This window comes from Crotalus tigris, unplaced genomic scaffold, assembly GCF_016545835.1.
Source record: "Crotalus tigris isolate CLP2741 ecotype Arizona unplaced genomic scaffold, ASM1654583v1 scf7180000018573.505203, whole genome shotgun sequence".
In the NCBI taxonomy this organism is placed as follows: Eukaryota; Metazoa; Chordata; class Lepidosauria; order Squamata; family Viperidae; genus Crotalus; species Crotalus tigris.
In genome coordinates, this window is record NW_024097080.1 from 60,611 (window position 1) to 79,516 (window position 18,906).

The following is an 18,906-nucleotide window of genomic DNA, read 5'->3' on the forward strand; positions in this document are numbered from 1 at the left end:
TTTTATATATTTTTGTATAAGTTACACACATTATTTTAGAATAATTTTCTCTTTTCTCTCTCCTCCAAGCTCTTCCTCCCTCCTTATAGTTTGCTTTTGGTTTTACCTAAGCAATTAAAGTTGTTTTAGTTAAAAGGAAGGTATGCCTGTTATTTTTCTTTTTCAGTAGGAAACCAGCTATTAATTACTGTTATAAAACTAAATTTATATATTATTGCAATTTTAACATTGTCAGCATTAAATGATAGATTGCTGAGGACTCAAAGTGAGAAATATTAAGGAATTTATTGATCAAAGTGAAAAAAGAAAATGCAAAACCTGATATGTTGGTCAATAATTATTAAAAAAATATGAAACAAACGCCATTATCTTTCCTTCTTAGAGATGAAGACTGAATCTGCACTCAGCTTTGACTTTTCTACACTTGATTCGTTATGTGTCTTTTCTCAAGTTTTAAATCCTATAATAAAAGAAAATAAAAGCAAAAAGAGATATGAAGTTGAAGACTATCTTCTTTGGCTCAGAAATTCACAGAATGGTGACTGTTATGTCCCGAGCCTTGCAAACGGGCTCGGGGCGTTTGCAGGCAGACCTGGGCAGGTGCAAGCTGCCTGGGACCAGACAGGCTGTCGCCAGCGCCTGTGCGCATGCGCGGGTGCTGGTGCGGGAAAAGTAACACATTGACCCGGGAAATGCCTATATAAGAGGCTGGGAGCTTTTGGGCGTTGCTGAAGCCTTCATCTATAACCTGAACACAGAATAAAAGAAAACCTGAGAACTACAACTGCTTCTCGTGTCTTGCCTTTCGCAAAGGACTCAACACTGGCGACGAAGGTGGGATGCCTTGCACCGACGGAAAAGAAAAAGGTGTAAGCTTACCCAAGTGAGTCCTGAGCGGCGGAACGGCGTTGACTCGGCAGCTACCCGCCAATCCAGTGCGCATTCGGGGGTAGGCTGGCTGATAGACCCGTCTCCTGAAGATGGCAAAAATTGGAAGGCTTTCGGAGTTCGACGTCTCACATCCAGAGAGGTGGGAGTCCTACGTAGCCAGGGTGGAAAACTACCTCAAGGTGAACCAAGTGAGGGAAGATAGCTTGAAGGCTGCCACCCTGCTGTGTGTCTGCGGTCAAGACGCCTTCGAAATCGCAGAGAACCTCGCAGCACCTGTCCCATTAGAGTCTGTCAGCTATGCAGATCTAAAGAAGCTACTGAAGGAGCACTTCCAGCCTAAGATGTCTGTCATCGCATGGCGCCACACCTTCGAGCAGAGGGATCAACGATCCGGAGAATCGGCCAAAGAATACATCGCCGCATTAAGAAAGGCCGCCAAGCACTGCGAGTTCAAGGACCTCGAAGAACGACTGAGGGACTGATTCGTGTGCGGGCTAAGGCATCGAGAGTTACAACAGAGGCTTTTCGCCAAAGAGGACTTGTCCTTCCAAGATGCCTTGAGAGAAGTCACCACAGAAGAAGCAGCAGGCGGCGCCATCAAGAACATGCGGCCGATCAGGAACAGTCCAGATGTTGCATCCGTGCACCAAGAAGAAGTCCAAGGGAACTCCGAGGAGGATCCGGACGAGGAAGTCGACAGTCTCCACCCCACGAAGGAAGGGAACCAGAAAGGAAGCTCTTCAGCTCCCCTCAAGTGCATCAGCTGTGGAGGTCGCCACAGGAGAACCGACTGCAAGTTCCGCTCCGTTATCTGCCGGGCGTGCGGAAAACAAGGACATATTGCAGCTGTGTGTCTGGGCCGATGAAAGGTACAACCTCAGGAAGAATTGCGCCTGAAAGGTACCAGGGTCCCCAGCCAGAATAGGGTGGGGTTTTGCGCTTCGCGAAGGAGCATCTTTAGGACAGGCACACACAAGCCAATTAAGAAAAAGCTGTCACTCAAGGTGAAGCTACAAGGGGTTCCATTAACTATGGAACTAGACACGGGGTCTGCACTTTCAATCATCTCCTTACATACATTTAGGAAGATTTGTTCCGGCAGTGGAACTCAGGCCACGTTAAGGCCTTCTGACATTGTGCTAACAGACTTTCAGAATTCGAGAGTGTGTGTTAAGGGGGAGGCCACCCTTAACGTTCAGTACAAGAATTTTTAAGGTCCACTAGACCTATTAATAGTAGGGGGTGAACGAACGAGTCTCATAGGACTCGATTGGTTTGAGGCCTTGGGGATACACGTCACGGGGCTCAACAGCTTACAAACACTCGACCTGCAGGAAGTGTGCAAAGAATTCGCAGATGTCTTCAGCCCCCAGCTGGCACATTCAAAGGATCCCCCGTGTCCTTAAAACTAGACCCCACTGTCACTCTTATTAGAATTAAAGCAAGAAGGGTCCCTTTTGCTTTAAAGAGTAAAATTGACACTGAGTTGGACAAACTGATCCAACAAGGAATTCTAGAACCTGTTGACTCCAGTCCTTGGGAGACCCCCATTGTCACGCCTCTAAAGGCAAATGGGGACATTCGCATTTGTGCCGATTACAAATGCACTCTGAATAAGGCATTATAGCAACATGCCTATCCTGTTCCTGTGGTCAGTCATATCCTGGCCTCTCTCAAGGGGGGGGGGCGTGTTTTTGCAAAGCTTGACCTAGCTCAAGCGTATCAACAGCTGCCTGTTGATGATGATGCTGCTATAGCTCAGACTATTGTGACCCACAGAGGAGCCTTTAAGGTAAAAAGGCTACAGTTTGGAGTGAATGTCACTCCTGGGATTTTCCAAAGCGTAATGGAAAACACACTACGGGGCATACCGGGGGTTTGCCCCTACTTTGATGATGTCTTAATTGCAGGAGAACTCCACACACATTCTAGCTGAAAGGCTAAGGGCTGTTTTATTAAGATTCAGGAAGACAGGCCTCAAGCTTAAGAAGGACAAATGCAAAATAGGGGTGCCTTCTACTGAATTTTTGGGATTCAAAATTGATGCTGCTGGGATTCACCCTGCTGAATCCAAACTAACTGCCATTTTAGAAGCACCTAGGCCAAAGTCTAAGGCCGAACTTCAGGCCTTCCTGGGCCTCCTGAATTTTTACAATTCTTTTCTTCCACATAAAGCTAGTGTAGCTGAGCCTCTTCACAGGCTATTAGACAAACAAGCAGTGTGGCAGTGGTCACAAACACATGAGAATAGTTTCAATGAGGTCAAGGCCTTGCTCACTTCTAACAGTGTACTTGCACACTTCAATGAGTCCCTTCCTGTGTGCATCGCTTGTGATGCTTCCCCTTACGGGGTCGGAGCTGTCCTGAGCCACCTCAGGTCTGATGGAACTCAGGTTCTTGTTGCATATTACTCCAGAACATTGTCTTCTGCTGAGCGCAACTACGCTCAGATAGACAGGGAGGCTTTAGCTGTTGTTGCTGGAATTAAAAAATTCCATGATTTTTTATATGGCAGGCATTTCACGGTCTTCACTGACCATAAGCCTCTGCTGGGACTGTTTACCACATGTAAGCAAACTCCCCAAATCATTTCACCTAGAATGCTCAGGTGGTCTATTTTTTTGTCTGCATATAATTTTTCCTTATTTCACAAGCCTGGGAAAGAGATAGGCCATGCTGATGGCCTCAGTAGATTACCCCTGCCAGTAATAGAAGCTGACCCTGCGCCAGCTGTTAACATTCTATCCATCCAAGCCTTGCCAGAGTCCCCTCTGAACGCCAAGGATGTAGCCGCTGAATCGGGCACAGATCACACACTTTCACGTGTCCTTTCTTGGGTTTTGTCTGGATGGCCTGAGCACTGTCCTAGTCCTGAGTTTCAGAGTTTCTGGTCTAAAAGGAACGAGTTGTCCACCTCTCAGGGTTGTCTGCTTTGGGGAAACAGAGTTGTCATTCCCACCTCAATGAGGAATAGGATCTTAGGTTCCCTCCACGAGGGTCATCCTGGCATTGTTCGAATGAAGGCCCTTGCGTCAGCCACTTGTGGTGGCCTGGTCTAGACAAGGACATTGAGGCTAAGGTGCATGCATGCCACCTGTGCCAACGCTCTCGCCCAGAGATGCCCCAAGCTCCTGTGCATAGATGGGAGGAAACACAGTCCCCATGGTCTAGGGTGCACATTGACTACGCTGGGCCCTTTCAGGGCCAATTCTTCTTGGTCCTCGTTGACAGCCATTCAAAATGGCTTGAGGTTGTACCTGTCTCATCCACCACCACTGCAAAGACTATTCAGGTACTGAGGGGGATTTTTGCTGCACACGGGCTCCCAGATGTCATTGTGTCTGACAACGGCCCTCAATTTACTTCCTCCGAATTCCAAGCTTTCTTGCAGGCCAACATGATTCGTCATGCCACTTCTGCACCCTTCCACCCATCCACCAACGGTATGGCTGAACGCATGGTTCGCATCACCAAGGACGCCTTGAAGAAACTCACCTATGGGGACTGGCATCACAGGTTGGCTGACTTTCTCCTTTCTTATCGCACCACACCGTCCACTTCTATAGGGAGAAGCCCAGCTGAACTTCGCTGGGGGCGCAAACTGACTACGAAGCTTGACCGGTTGCATCCGGACAGACTACCTTTATCTACCTCACACCCTAGGGCACCTAGACAACTACTTGTGGGTGCCCCGGTTTGGACTCGCAATTACGGGCCTGGTCATACATGGGTCCCCGCTTCTATTTCCAGGGTCACAGGTCCTCTGTCCTACGAGGTCTCCCTGGACAATGGTCATGTCCTGCGTCGGCACATTGACCAACTCCGCCCTAGGCGGGACCTTCTTACTGAGACTCCTGGGTCTTTTCCAGGGGGGAGGGGGACCCCCTTGAGCAAAGGGAAGGGCATGAGCTGCTGCCCATCACCAATGATGGAGCCACAAACGGCACATTCCAAGATTCCGCGAGTGCCCCAAACAGGAATTCTAAGAGCCTATCCAATTACCAGGCATTCACGCCTACTCCAGCCAGGGAGTCACCCCGGGGGTACAATCACTATTCACCTGCACAGCACAGTACTCCAGTCAGGGAGGATACCCGGGAGCATCCCAATAAATCATACCCCGCAAGAGAGCTGGCACATAATCCCCAGAGTTGGCCTGACCTTACCCCAAGTCCTACAGGGGGTCAAACATACAGGGAGATGGTCGAGGAACCAAGTCCCGACCGCAACACCTCTAGCCCAAATCAGGGAGTAACTGAGTTTTGGGAAGGTACAGAAACCCACACGAGCCCGGACACAGAACGGGGTTTAGGGGATGGACAGCCTCCTGACAGGTCTTGGACGGACCTAGGAGGTTCTACAGAGACACCCAGCAGTGGCTATCACTTCAAGGGGCCCGAGGGCCTACAGCTAGGCGGGTCAACCAGGTCACAAAGTGACAGAAGCCCTGGCCTGACGAGCCCGGTGGACAAGCAAGCAGGCCAGGCATTGGGGCACAGTCCTTGGAAGACACCAAGGCATGATAAGGAGAACAGGCTCATGTCACCCCTCAGTCGGGGAACACCTGTCAGAAACCCAGAGCTGAGAAGGTCACAGAGAGCAAGGAAATCGCCTAAGTATTTAGAAGATTACATAACATTGCTGGCTAAACAAAAGCCAGTAAACAGTAGGAGCACTGGGGAGTAGAACATTGCATTAAGAAATGATTGTATGTTGGTAGTAGTTTTAGCCCGGGGGAAAGGGGTGTTATGTCCCGAGCCTTGCAAACGGGCTCGGGGCGTTTGCAGGCAGTCCCGGGCAGGTGCAAGCTGCCCGGGACCAGACAGGCTGTCGCCAGCGCCTGTGCGCATACGCGGGTGCTGGCGCAGGAAAAGTAACACATTGACCCGGGAAATGCCTATATAAGAGGCTGGGAGCTTTTGGGCGTTGCTGAAGCCTTCATCTGTAACCTGAACACAGAATAAAAGAAAACCTGAGAACTACAACTGCTTCTCGTGTCTTGCCTTTCGCGAAGGACTCAACAGTGACATTAGCCAGAAAATAAAGATATCTCTTTTGACAAGTTTAGACAAAATGTTAAAGTGCAGAGATTGCTAAAAGTGAAGGTATATATTATCAAAGTTGTGGTTTTCCCAGTTATAACATATGGATCTTCAGAATGTTGAAATAATGATAAAAGGATGCATTGGAATTGTGATATTATAAAAAAACAATGAAAATTCTTTGAGCTCTGGAATAAAAAAAATCATTCAATGCTAAATGAAGTGAAAGCTAATTGCTTGGCTGAAGCACTAAAATGAACTTTATATATTTTGGACATATGATGCAAAGAAAGAGAAGCTGGCAGAAAACACAAGCATACAGATACAAGAAATCGGAGAAGCTACTAATTATCTTGGCAAAATTATGCCCATCAGGTCACGGATTATTGAAGGGACTAAGCAACTGAACAAGAACATATTTGCTTTTATTTTTTATAACAGCATCGAGAGCCTTGTTTGGTTGTGAAATTGGGCTCATGAGGCTCATATTTTTTTTAATGAATATACATGATATTTGGTTATATTATAATAGTAGTGGAATTAAAAAATGCTACCTTAAAACTTGACATTTTTCCTGAAAACTATAAGAGCAGATTAGTATAGCAAAACCATAATTTTAAAAGCTATAGTGCTGTACTTAGAACACAGGAAGATTTAAATTGAGTTGAAATCCTTGGTTTACTTAGTTCAGTATGTAGATACTGATACTATTTCTCATACATTTTAAAAGAGTTTTAAATGGGACCATTATCTTTCTTTCTTAGAGATGAAGACTGAATTTGGACTCCACTCAGCTTTGACCTTTATACACTTGATTCATTATGTCTTCTTAAGTTTTAAATCATATAATAAAAGAAGGCCTTGATAAAGTAAGGCTAAATGTGATTTTGCATTTATGAAAGGTAGTGCATAAATCTAGATAAATGAAGGAATATAGCTAGCCAGGCTCTGGTGTAGCCTGAACATGTTCAAACTCCAATTCAGTGGGGCTGTGTTAGTGAAAGTGTAAAGCGGAGTTTGGCTTATTGAATATAAAAATAAGCTTTTATATGAATACAAATACAACAGATGTATTATCAGAGATTGGCAAGCATGCAAGTGTTTGAATCCTGTGTTCTTAATGAGAGCATCTGGTTTTCTTCTATTGCTGAACATTGTTTTTTTCTTGATGATAGTTTCTATTTGGCCTTAAAGGGAAAGAGACCCATATTTAAGAATAGGGCTGCTCAGAAACCAGTCCTGTTTCATTCAGTGGGACTTCTCCTGCATCTATTTATTTAAGATGAAACTATAAGGTTATCCCTGTAATGCATAACATAATTTTTCTTGAAGAAAAAAATAGCAAAAAAGAGAATAGCTGCAGGTTGATTGCTTTTTCTTTTACTAAGTAATGAGGCAATTAAACAATGTTCTGAAAAATGGATGTTAAGACGATCCATAGACAGCAAAATAATTATATTAAATGCTAATTTAATAGAGCAGTGCTACCATATGTCTACGATGGAAAGCAGGGTAGAGATTTCATGGGAAGATAGGAGAATTTCATTTGAGAAAAAAATTAAAATTAAATGTTAAGATATTATTAACATTCCAGAATTTCAGGTGTAAAAGGCAAGAATGGGATCTCTCATCAAACTTCTGTTTAAAGTTACAATGACACTTCGTAATTGTACAAAATTGTACAATGAGAATTTTTTTATATTCTTATACTTCTTTTCTGAAGATTACTAGTTCTTCCTATTTACAGAGAAATCTTATGAGTGTTTATTCATAAATCTATATAGGATTGCATCCTTGCAAACTAAATGTATTTTTTTTCTGGGAAGTGAAACTTTGCTGACTTAAATTCAAAGAGAAAGATAGAAAGGCCCATATTGGGTTACCAGGTTGAATAGTATAATTATCCTGAAACTGTGGATAGTGGCTGAATATTAATGTTATTTTGATTTTGATTTGTACTTCTATTGCTATCTCTCATTTAAAATGACTGCTGTTTCTCTTATTTTTTGCTGTTTTAACATGATAAAGTGTACACTTAATTTTGCCTACTTCCCATTCTGAATGAAACATTGAAGGTTTTTTTTGAATTACTTAGACTGTTAGGCAGCGATTGGCAATTAAAATCTTTAGTTAAGGCAAGAAAATATTGTACAGTCTTGGTTCTAGTATAATCAATTAGTGGCTAGGTGGAGTATAGATCAAAAGGTTGGTATTACCTTAATGGATGAGATTTTGGTAATACAGATTAAAGATCAAAATCGAGTGCAAATAAAGAGAATTTATAATGCTTTAATAGAATTGGATTCAGAAACGGATTTAGTTAAAGATTGTATGATAAAATGGGCTCAAAATATTCAGTAACTGATTTCGTTGGATACATGGGAGATAATTTGGGTTACAAATGTAAAATTTACACAGGCTCAAAATTTAAGAGAAAATTTTTATAAAATGTTTTATAGGTGGCATTTGGACCCTAAAAAGTTGTCTTGTATGTATCCTAATCTACAGCCTAAATGTTGGAGATGTGGTGGTTTAGATGCAACTTATTTCCTTACTTGGTGGACTTGTAGAAATATAAAAGATTTTTGGATTATGATTTGGTGGAACATTCAAAAGATTTTTAAAAGAAAGATAAAGTTTACTCCTCAATTACTTTTGTTGGGTGTTATTGTAGATCTTGATGTTAAACTAACCTGATGTTGAATTTAATAACAGCGACAAGGTTATTGGTAGGTCAATATTGGAAGAAAGATTCCTTGCCTACTACAGAAGAATGGACACTTAAGGTTTCTAATCTAGCAGAAATGGCAAAAATTTCTGCCTATTTGAAGGATCACACACAAGAAAGGTATATTTCAGTATGGAGAAGATGGATAGATTATATTCAGAATAAATATGGGACTAAAAAGTTCCATTTATTTTATAAGTAAATTTTAGAGTATTATTTTTATTAACAGTATATTATAGTGAAATTATTATTAGTTTTATTATTGTTTTAGTATTAGTATAGTTTAATAACTTGGATATTGTTTAATAATATGGAATTGTCTATATTATTATGTTTATTTTACTTGTCTGTATTTATGTTAAAGGGGAGTTAAAGTATACTATGAATTTGGTTATTTTATAGTTGGTTAATGTTATTTAGAGTTTGATTATTATATTTGTAATAACCCTGTATTCAGCTCTGGGAAGTGGGGGAGGGGGAGGGAGGTTAGGGTGGGAGGGTTTTGGGGTGTAATTCTTTATAAAACTTTTAAATAAAAAACATGGAAGTTTTTTTTCAAAGCAATAACAATAAAAATTGATGAGGAGAGAGATCTTTAATACTCTGAACTGTGTATACTGCACATGCAAATTCTTGCTTTCACAATAATAAGGTGCCTTTCACAAATTTATGTTGTCCTAGTTATCTATATCCATATTATCTATATTTGTTTGAATATGTACTTCAACTCATCACCTCATATTTGTGTCATTATAGTCATCATATACATTTATCCATCACTACTGCACAAAGAAAATGAAATGCTCAAAATCCATAATTTCCTCCAGATCAGTTCCGTGGGGATGTAGTATGACCATTCTCTTCTTGCAGCTGTTCATTTCTAGGAGGTGGCAACCCTTTATCAAGGAGGCTAAAATGCTGGTATTAAAATCTTGCTATTTTTGTTGTGCTTGTTCACAGAGTAACATGATATTGTAGGCAGGAATGGATCTGTCAGATGACATCTGCCATCTATGTCCTATTATCTTAACAAATAACAAATCCCCCATTGGTTTTAATGACCACCTTAGGTATTACATCTTGTGGGGACAGTCTCATGACAGTTATTTGAGCTGTATCGTAGTCATGCAATGAAGCCAACTGTCTGCTGTGGAACTGGGTTGACCCAGAAACTTGGTATTCGGCCTTTTCAATCTTCTACATATGATCTTCACTGCAACAAATTATGCAAAACTTCACATCAATGTTAACAAACAATTAGCAAGTTCTGGTCCTTGCAGGACTGACAGAAATTATCTGGAGGATTTCAAAGCTAAGCAAGGATTTTTTTTTTTTGCTTGTTGTGGATATCACAAACATGTTTTTGTAAGAAAGCAACCAAATATTTCCTATCCAGCCTACCTAGTAATATATGAAGAGCTTGGGAGTAAGGCTACTAGACATTTTATTGGGCTACCAGATTTAAGCTGCACTACTAGAAGATAGCATAGAGATTGCTGTCATTTAATAATGATCTGGGGTTTTGTAGACTTGAACAGATGTTCTATATGCTTTGGATTCTGCTGGTCCAGCCAGTTTGATCAAAGGCACAGGAAATAGTCCTAAATATCTAGAGGCAGGAATGTAAATGGAATTCCTCCACAGATTTTATGGGAGCAATCTGAATTCACTGCTAAATGAATGACAGGACTGAAATAATTTCATTTGCCGGGGTTGGGGAGATAAACATCCCTGCCACCCTTTTGTCTGTATAACATGTATCTTGAAAATGAATTTCTGAAAGCTGTTTACAAAGAGCTTATATTTACATATATCTGTGTTGTTTGGTATGTTGTGTTACACACATTTCAGGGTAATTACCCCCAACATTTCTTTGTTAGGGAAAATTGTGACAACTTATTAAGATAAACATATTGCTGTGGCATATCTACCTTCACCACTTTGGCTCAGAAATTTCTTAAATAAATGTATAAATAAAATATTCACTTAGATTTAATTTCCATGTGAAACAATAACTCTGCAAAATCATTTGTGAGAGCCACTGACAACTCAACTAGCAAAACAAACATGAATCAGAATTTATGATATACTGACCTTTATTTCTTTCCCATTTTTCTTCTTTTGCCAACACATCTCTTTGCTTAGTTGATAATGTTTTCACTTGTGCTGTCTCATATAATCTTTTCTCTTTTCTTGGGTTATGCGTTTGCCACCTTTTATGACACAATATTAGTGCTGAGCAGTAAAGTGAATGTTATTACTTCAAAGAAGCATTACTTGCTGACAAGAATTAATTAGGATTCTAAATTGTTACCGAAGTCTTCTATTTTACAGTAAGAGCTTTAGTGAAATGATGGAAATAGATAATTAGCACTGCTATTCTGTCTGTTCAGTTTGGATAGTCCATAAAAGATTTGATGCTTCCTTTCCTGAAATAAACAAAACCAGCTTCTGAACTGTCAGAAAACAACAGCAGTTCTTGAAGGCTAATCATTAGCAGCTTTTGTCATGGACATATAATTGTTTCACAAATTCTGCTTCAATCAGGGAAAAATATGCTTAAGTGCCAATAAAGTTTTAAATCTAGTATAATTTTTTCCACTGGGAGGAGGAAACACATTTCTCCATTGGGGAGGGGAGAACCATTTTTTAATACATCTTTCCTATATAGTATGCATTAGAGTGTCTTCTCTTATCTGATTCCTTCTAGATGAATTGAACAATCTAGCTAGCATGCTGGCTGGAGATTCTGGCAATTGCCATCAGGAAACATCAGGTTTTTCAGCAACTAGAAGCACATTAGATGGCCTAATGGATTTGGCCAAATAGGTTTATTAAATCCAGCTCCTCCAACACAAATATGATCCTCAACATGGATCATGTCAATTTTGTTCTTGGCAAGAAATCACAGCTGAAACTGAAAATCTACCAAGAATACTTCAGCTTCATACATGAATTTCAATTTGCCTTGCATCAAAGACTTTTTGGTATCTTTTGTGCTTTTGTAACACATATATGTTTAGAACCATGAAAATGATGAGTGAAATAATGTGGCTTTCTCTTAAAAAAGGATCCAGAATAAATCACCACATTTTTAAATCTAATTCCATTCTTTTCTACTAAATTACATATTCTTAACTTTTGTAGTATCTTTAATAAAGCTGTGTAGTACTTCTACTTGTGCTTCCTGTCTCCCTCATTTGTGTGTCTGCAATAGCTACCACTGTTCCTATGGGGTAAATATGGCTGCCAACCCTTTTATCCAAAGAGAATGGGAAAAGGATCTTTCTGATGCTAGAAACAAAAACTGGACGTATTACGTCACACCAAATCTGGGAGAATTTTTCTGTATCCACACCATTTTGAACTCCAGACCATGAGAACCATTGTGCAGTGGAACAGCTGGCCTCCTACTGTCATAGGTACTCCATCATTGGAAGCATTCAAGCAAAGTTAGACAGCTGTTTGCCTGGGAAAGGAATTGGACTATAAGATTCCTTTCCATCATATTATTTTATGAATCTCTTTATATCTCACCAATATTCAATTGGATTGGAAAAATAAAAAGACAGGGAAAGCAAGCACAGCATGTGTTCTGGGTGTTTTTCTACCCCTTCTACCAGCAATAGACATGAGTATTTAAGCTATCTCCTTGTGTTGCCTCTATGTGTACATGCACGCTGGGAAGCATAACATTTAATGCATATGTTCTTTCATTGCTCAAACACACCAAATCTGATCTTGATTTTTTTCATTTTATTTATTTATTTTTATTTTTATTTATTTTATTTTATTTTATGAGATTCTCATAAAAGATTTTTTTCTATAATTTATTTCCAACATTCAATTGGATTTGGACAAATAAGAATCATGCTACTTGGAGGTTAAGTAAAAATATGCAGAACAGCATAAGAAGCATCTGGGACCTGTGTGTGAAATGGGTCAATCTGACAAAAGCTCTGTTGTCCTGTTGTGATACAAGCCTAGCTCTCTTTGTACATATTGTTACTCAGTGTAATTGTCCAAAAGTGAGGAAAGATTTGATAGTGCAGTGCTGCTTTCATCACTTTCTCAAAAGTAGCAGGAGCTGCAATTCTCCATGTATAACCTAAATACAGTATATAACCTAATCAGTGGTGGGATTCAAATATGTGAAGAACCGGTTCTCTGCGTGGATGCCGCTTCCAGAAGCCCATTCTGGGCCTGGGCAACAAAAAGTTAGCTACCGGTTCTGCTGAACTGGTGTGAACTGGCTGAATCTCACCACTGAACTTAATATATAATCTAAAAAGTTCCCAGCTGATGGTTTAAATGGATAGTCTGTTTTAGAACTGAGATACTATAGGATTGGATTGTTTTCTATCAAGGCTCCTGATTCATTTAAAAATATTCAGTTCCTATGAAAATTGGTATCAATTCAGTGGTTTTCCTAGGGGTTATACAGAAAATAAAGAAGTACTATCAATAAAATCATATTCTACTATAATCCCTGGACCCATTCTCTGATAGTATTCTTTTTTTCCCTTATGGATTTTGCTATGATATTTTTCACTTGAACAGACTTGGAATGTACTGAATTGGCTTTTACTCCTTAATTTGGCAACAGTATTTGCTCAATGGTGCCACATTTCAGATTCTGTATATATAAAATAGGATTATAGACTATACTGTAATTATATGACAAATGTAAACATTTCTTGTTTTAATTACTGCAGTCACAATTAATTTGTCAATTTGAAAATCTGTGGACCTCATCTCCTAGAGTTCTTCAGCCAGCAACATCTTCAAGTTGGCTAGGTTGACATACACAGGCAAATTCTGCCCACAGCCTGGAGTTTGATTTTCATGGGCTCAAGGTTGACTCAGCCTTCCATCCTTCTGAGATCAGTAAAATAAGGGCCCAGATTGTTGGGGATAATAATGCTGACATAGTAAACTCTCAGAATGTTGTAAAGCACTGTGGAGTGGTATATAACTCTAAATGCTATGCTATTTTATTCTTTGTCAATTTTCAACGACATCCTGGATACTGTGGTTGATCTTTGATACTTGGATCTTATTTTATAGAAAGTGTGAGTTCACATGAGAGAAACTGTCGTTTCAGAAACCTGGATCCAAGACATTTAGTCTCAAAGATCATGGTAAGAAATCCAGGACCATATTTTTAAATGAAAGAGCCATCCGCACTAAAACAAGCATGTCAGTAAATGGAAGATTTTCATTTCAGCATTCCAATGTACATGGTTCTCTGCTTTACCATGAGTCCTTTTTATTGGGCTGCTAAAAAAATGACCATATTTGCTTCTTTTAAGAAATAATATTGGCTAGCTCTGGACTTAGTGATCTGTAATAACACAAATGTGAGAACAATTATGATATTTTGAAAACTAATATATATGAATTTTATTTTTCACAGCTTTCATAAGATATAGAAATATAAGGAAACTACAAACATTAACAATTTGTTTGCTTTTGATATTAGATGTATCAAACATGAAACTAAATTTCAGATACAATGAATATTTTTGTATTGTGCAAGGATGAAACTATTAAAAGAAATTTAAATCCATAGATAATTCACAAATACTTTAAACAGACTTCTAATATCAATGTTTTCAAATATATATTATTGTGGAATCACTAACCAAAATATCATAAAAAAATACATTTTGTTTTGCATGTTTTCTGTATCACCAACTGATTGTTACCTTTCTGCAAGTTAATCCATTCTGTGGATGTTTACATTTTATACTAAATATCCAAGAAATTACTTTACATTCATGATGGGAGGAAATGAGTAGAATAAAGTACTGTTATTAATAAATAGAAATAAATATAATTTCATTTACAAATTTAGCAAGCCAACATTTAAAAATAATTCTGCCAGCAGAAAAAAAGTGTTTCTAATAGATGTGGCAATAACTGAAAATAAAAAGAATTGATGTATGTTTTTTGTTTAAACAGAGAGCAATGTGATCTGTTTTCAAGATGATATTTTGAAATGAAGATGACAATAAAAGTAAATGCATAATTTTATGTTGATCCTTTAAGAAACAAATGCAGATGTTCAGTTGGAATTAAAAAGGACAATTGCACTCACATTTGAAATTGACTACCTTTTGCCATGTGATCGAAGACTTAAATAAAATTTTGTCTCAGCTTATGAAATAGTTCTACTTTGACTACCTTTGTCATGTGATCGAAGACTTAAATAAAATTTTGTCTCAGCTTATGAAATAGTTCTACTTTTATTGATGCATGCATGCATCCTACTTTACTTTAGACTTTCCAGTAGAACATCTGGACATCATATGCTATCTTTTCTCTATGTAATTTGAGTCCTTCATGTTTGGGGAATCTTTATGCAAGAGAATGCTTCGGACAACAGAATTCTCCTTTTCTATTTATATCTTGATGACTTATGACAGTGTGATGCATCTTTCTCTTAAATATATTGCTAAGCTATACTCTTAATAGTTCCAGTCAACATCACCAAGAGTGAAGAATTGGTATTGTAACAGGTGAAGGAACACAATGTTTTACTTAAAGGCATTAAAGTAATGTTTTAATTAAAAGTCTTGCACCCACAGAGATGTTAATAGAGATAAAGGATCCTTCTACTATCTTCAAAGCAGATGTTATCAGAATATATATTTTTCTTAAAGGAAAGTTGTAATATACCATTATAGCAATGTTAAACAAGTAATCCATATCCTTTGACTGTTTGGCAATGCAGGATTTACCACCTGGAGACTAAGATAGCCAGTTTTACATAGCCTTAGAAGCACTGATCCAATGTTCTGTTAAAAAGACAGAGATAAGTCCAGCAGTGGGTATGACTATTAATCTCTGGCTCCTTTGCTTGCAGTTATTTGACCATTACTGATACTGAATTAAAATACTGGATATAAATCCTCACTATGATCAAGGGTAGTTTTAATTAATGTAAAATTATAGCTGCATGATTTTCTTTGCACAAAATAAGTGTTTTACAGATTTAAAAGTATGCAAAAAGTATACACAGAAATATAGCTCTGGGGATTGATAACAGATGCTAAAAGAATATAGACAGCACAGGTGCTTAGTTTGCAATTAGAAAATAAATCCATCTGATTTTAATACCTACTGATCCTACCAGAAGTTCTATACCAGGTTGTCAAACTGCCGGCCCGCGAGCCAGATGCATCATGGCAAAACCGCAACCACCCCATTCCTGGCAATGGAAAAAAAAGTCATGATACATCACAACACGTCATGTGATGTTGCAAGTTTGACACTCCTCTTCTATACTATCAATACCTCTTTATTGCTGACATAGCCCTAGACACTGAGTATTCGTTTGGTTCGTTTTTTGTATACTTTAATGGGTCTTGTTCATATATTATAAAGCATTAATATAGTATGTCTATTTATTTGTGTACACATGTGTGTATGTCCACAGGGATGACGGATGAGTGCCTTTTTGGCATCACCCATATTTGGTTGGTCCTACTGTAGTGATTGTCAAACTTGGCAACTTTAAGATATGTAGAGTTCAACCTCCTTGAATTCCCAAATGCACATTTACCACATGCAAATTTGAGTACCTGTGAGACATTTTCTGTGTATCAAGTTGCCCTGTGACTCCCATCTCCCTGGAATCTAAGTATCTAGAAGCTACAGCTGGTGCGAAATGTGATGGCACTGGTAGTTATATGAACCACAAGACTGAGGCATGTTGAACCTCTGCTCTGCAAGCTTTATTGGTTGCCAGTTTGCTTCTGAATTCAGTTAAGTCAAGATGCAGGTTATGACCTATAAAGTGTCTCCCAGATACATTGCACAGAGCTGATAGTACAGCAGTCATTATAGCTGTAATCTGGATCATCTAGAAGATACCAGTAAGAAAAGGTTGTATTATCAAAACCTTTCTGTATTAACACCCATTTTGAAAGGAACTGTACTAAATAAACAATAGCAGTGATGTAGTAATACTTCTGAAAGGCAGTTAAAATTGTGTGAAAGTAAACAGAAATTTTCCACAGATATATTTTGCCAAAAACTCAGAGAGGGAAATAACTTCAGAATGAAGCTTTTGTTCAACTACATTTAGAAACAGTGCTGTATTTTGAATGTGATACTTTAGTTGTATATGTGGCAAGTGTTAATTGAACATAGAAAAATATTCTATCTAAATATGGATTCATTCTATATTGATTAAATTTTTACCCTTATTTCAAAACTTTATGATATTACTGATATACATGAGTTCAGTTCTGTACTTTTCAGGCTCTGAAGAAGATAGGTGTATGTAATTACATATAGTACAGGGAGGGTTTGATTATAGTTAAGCAGGAAGTTCTTTCACTTTCTTGAAATACACCTTTCCTTTCCTTTTTCCTTTCCTTTCCTTTCCTTTCCTTTCCTTTCCCTTTCCCTTTCCCTTTCCCTTTCCTCTCAGGACTCTGAAACAAGTCTTCTACAGAACACCTATGTATAAGAGAACACAAGATAATTTCAGAGATTTTTCTACATGTAGATGGATTAGATGTTCTACCACACATTATCTGCCACCAAACTCTGACACTGGAAGGCAAGATGCCTGCATTCTTTGTTTAGGATGTTCCTCTTCATAACATGAAGGTAGGCCCCAGTTTTCATAAGGATGAAATATTTCAGATGGTCCAACCCTGCAGAAGAGGAGTAGTGTCGCTCTGACCAACTAATAGCAAAAAATGTGCTGCCATATTATCACTCCACAACCAGAGATCCTTTTTGTCTGGAATTGCGGATTAAATCTTCTGACGGTCGATAAGAAAGAGAAGTCATCTTTGTCGACAAACTGGAATGCCTGACGTTTGGAGGGATATATTTGAGTAGCTGAAGGAAGTATTTTCTAAAGTTTTTCCCCCAAAAGCCATAAAAGATAGGATTCAGGCAGTTGTTAAAGTAAGCTAAGCAGATTGTGAAGGGCATAGCTGTATCCACAATATCTTCAACATCACAGCTCTTAATCACATCAAGCTGAATCAGCACATCTATAAAAGTAAATATTTGATGAGGAATCCAAGAAAAAAAGAAAAAAAGAACTATTGCAACAATCAGCTTGAAGATGTCATCACCTCTGCCGTTATTCTTCTGAAACTGGTAAGCCTTTTTCAGAGTTTTCCAGATTAATATGTAGCTTATTAAAATGATCACAAAAGGAATTAAGAAGCCCAGAATATTTTTAGATAGGCCTAACCCAATGTTGATAGTTATGCGACTGGTTGAATTCCTGCGTGTGTCATACCAAAAAGCACATACTGTGATGTTTTCATTTTCAAGGACATATGCGCGGCGGTGAATCCCAACAGGCAAGCTGGCAAGGACAGCCAATAGCCAGATACTGATGCAAGTTACCCGGGCAACAAGCATTGTACGTCGAAGGCGGGCCTTCATGGGATGCACTATTGTTAAGTAACGATCTACACTGAGGCATGTCAAGAGAAAGACACTGGCATACATATTGAAGGTTGCTGCAACTGAAGCAATCTTACACAAGGAGTTGCCAAAAGGCCAATGGTACTTCATGGCTGTTGTAGCTGCCCACAATGGCAGAGTTACTAGGAAACACAGATCTGCCAGAGCTAAATTAAGCAGAAATACACTGGCCACAGTTTTCAGTTTCATGCAGAAGTAAATGATAATCACAACCAAGCTGTTTCCAAATATACCAATGACAAAGATGATGCTGTAAACAGTCGGAACCATAACGAAAATGTAGCTGTGTCTTCCCAAGGAGGGACAGTCAATGGGATTCTTTTTATCGGTCTCTTCTGCAGAGATATTTAGATTCATTGTGATCAGTTTTGCTAGAGGCTGTGCAGGAAATTGATACCAACACCTGAGAAAGGAAAATTAAAAGGTTATTATTCTTGTTTTCTGCTTCAATGCTCCTTAACACCATTTTATTAGATCTTTAAACTACTATAATACATCAGGTCACTTTGATGGGTTAGATACTTTATCCAGTAGTTTGGTCTCCTTTGGCATATAAACTGTCATTGGGCAGAGACCATATTCAACTAGCTGAGTGTGCCCAATGATACCCTTGAAGCAACACTTTTGCTTAGTATTACATTGTATTTTATGGTTTCTTCCCATTCATCCATTTGTTGATATAACAAATTAAATAGCCTACAGACTTAAGCCTTGGACTGAACTCTGAGACCTAAGTAATAATTTAAATGTTCCTTGAATTTAGGTATAACCAGTGCTTTTTTT

General features: G+C 38.8%; 1 protein-coding gene across 1 annotated transcript in view; it reads right to left on the reverse strand.

Moving 5' to 3' along the window:
• Positions 1-14,054: 14,054 nt before the first annotated feature.
• AGTR1 (angiotensin II receptor type 1) overlaps positions 14,055-18,906 on the reverse strand; it is a 41,958-nt gene continuing 37,106 nt past the window's right edge. Inside the window, exon 2 of the mRNA XM_039354644.1 lies at positions 14,055-18,526. Within this exon, the coding sequence (XP_039210578.1) occupies positions 17,392-18,480 (1,089 nt within the window). The 5' untranslated portion in view covers positions 18,481-18,526 and the 3' untranslated portion in view covers positions 14,055-17,391. The remainder of the gene's footprint in view (positions 18,527-18,906) is intronic.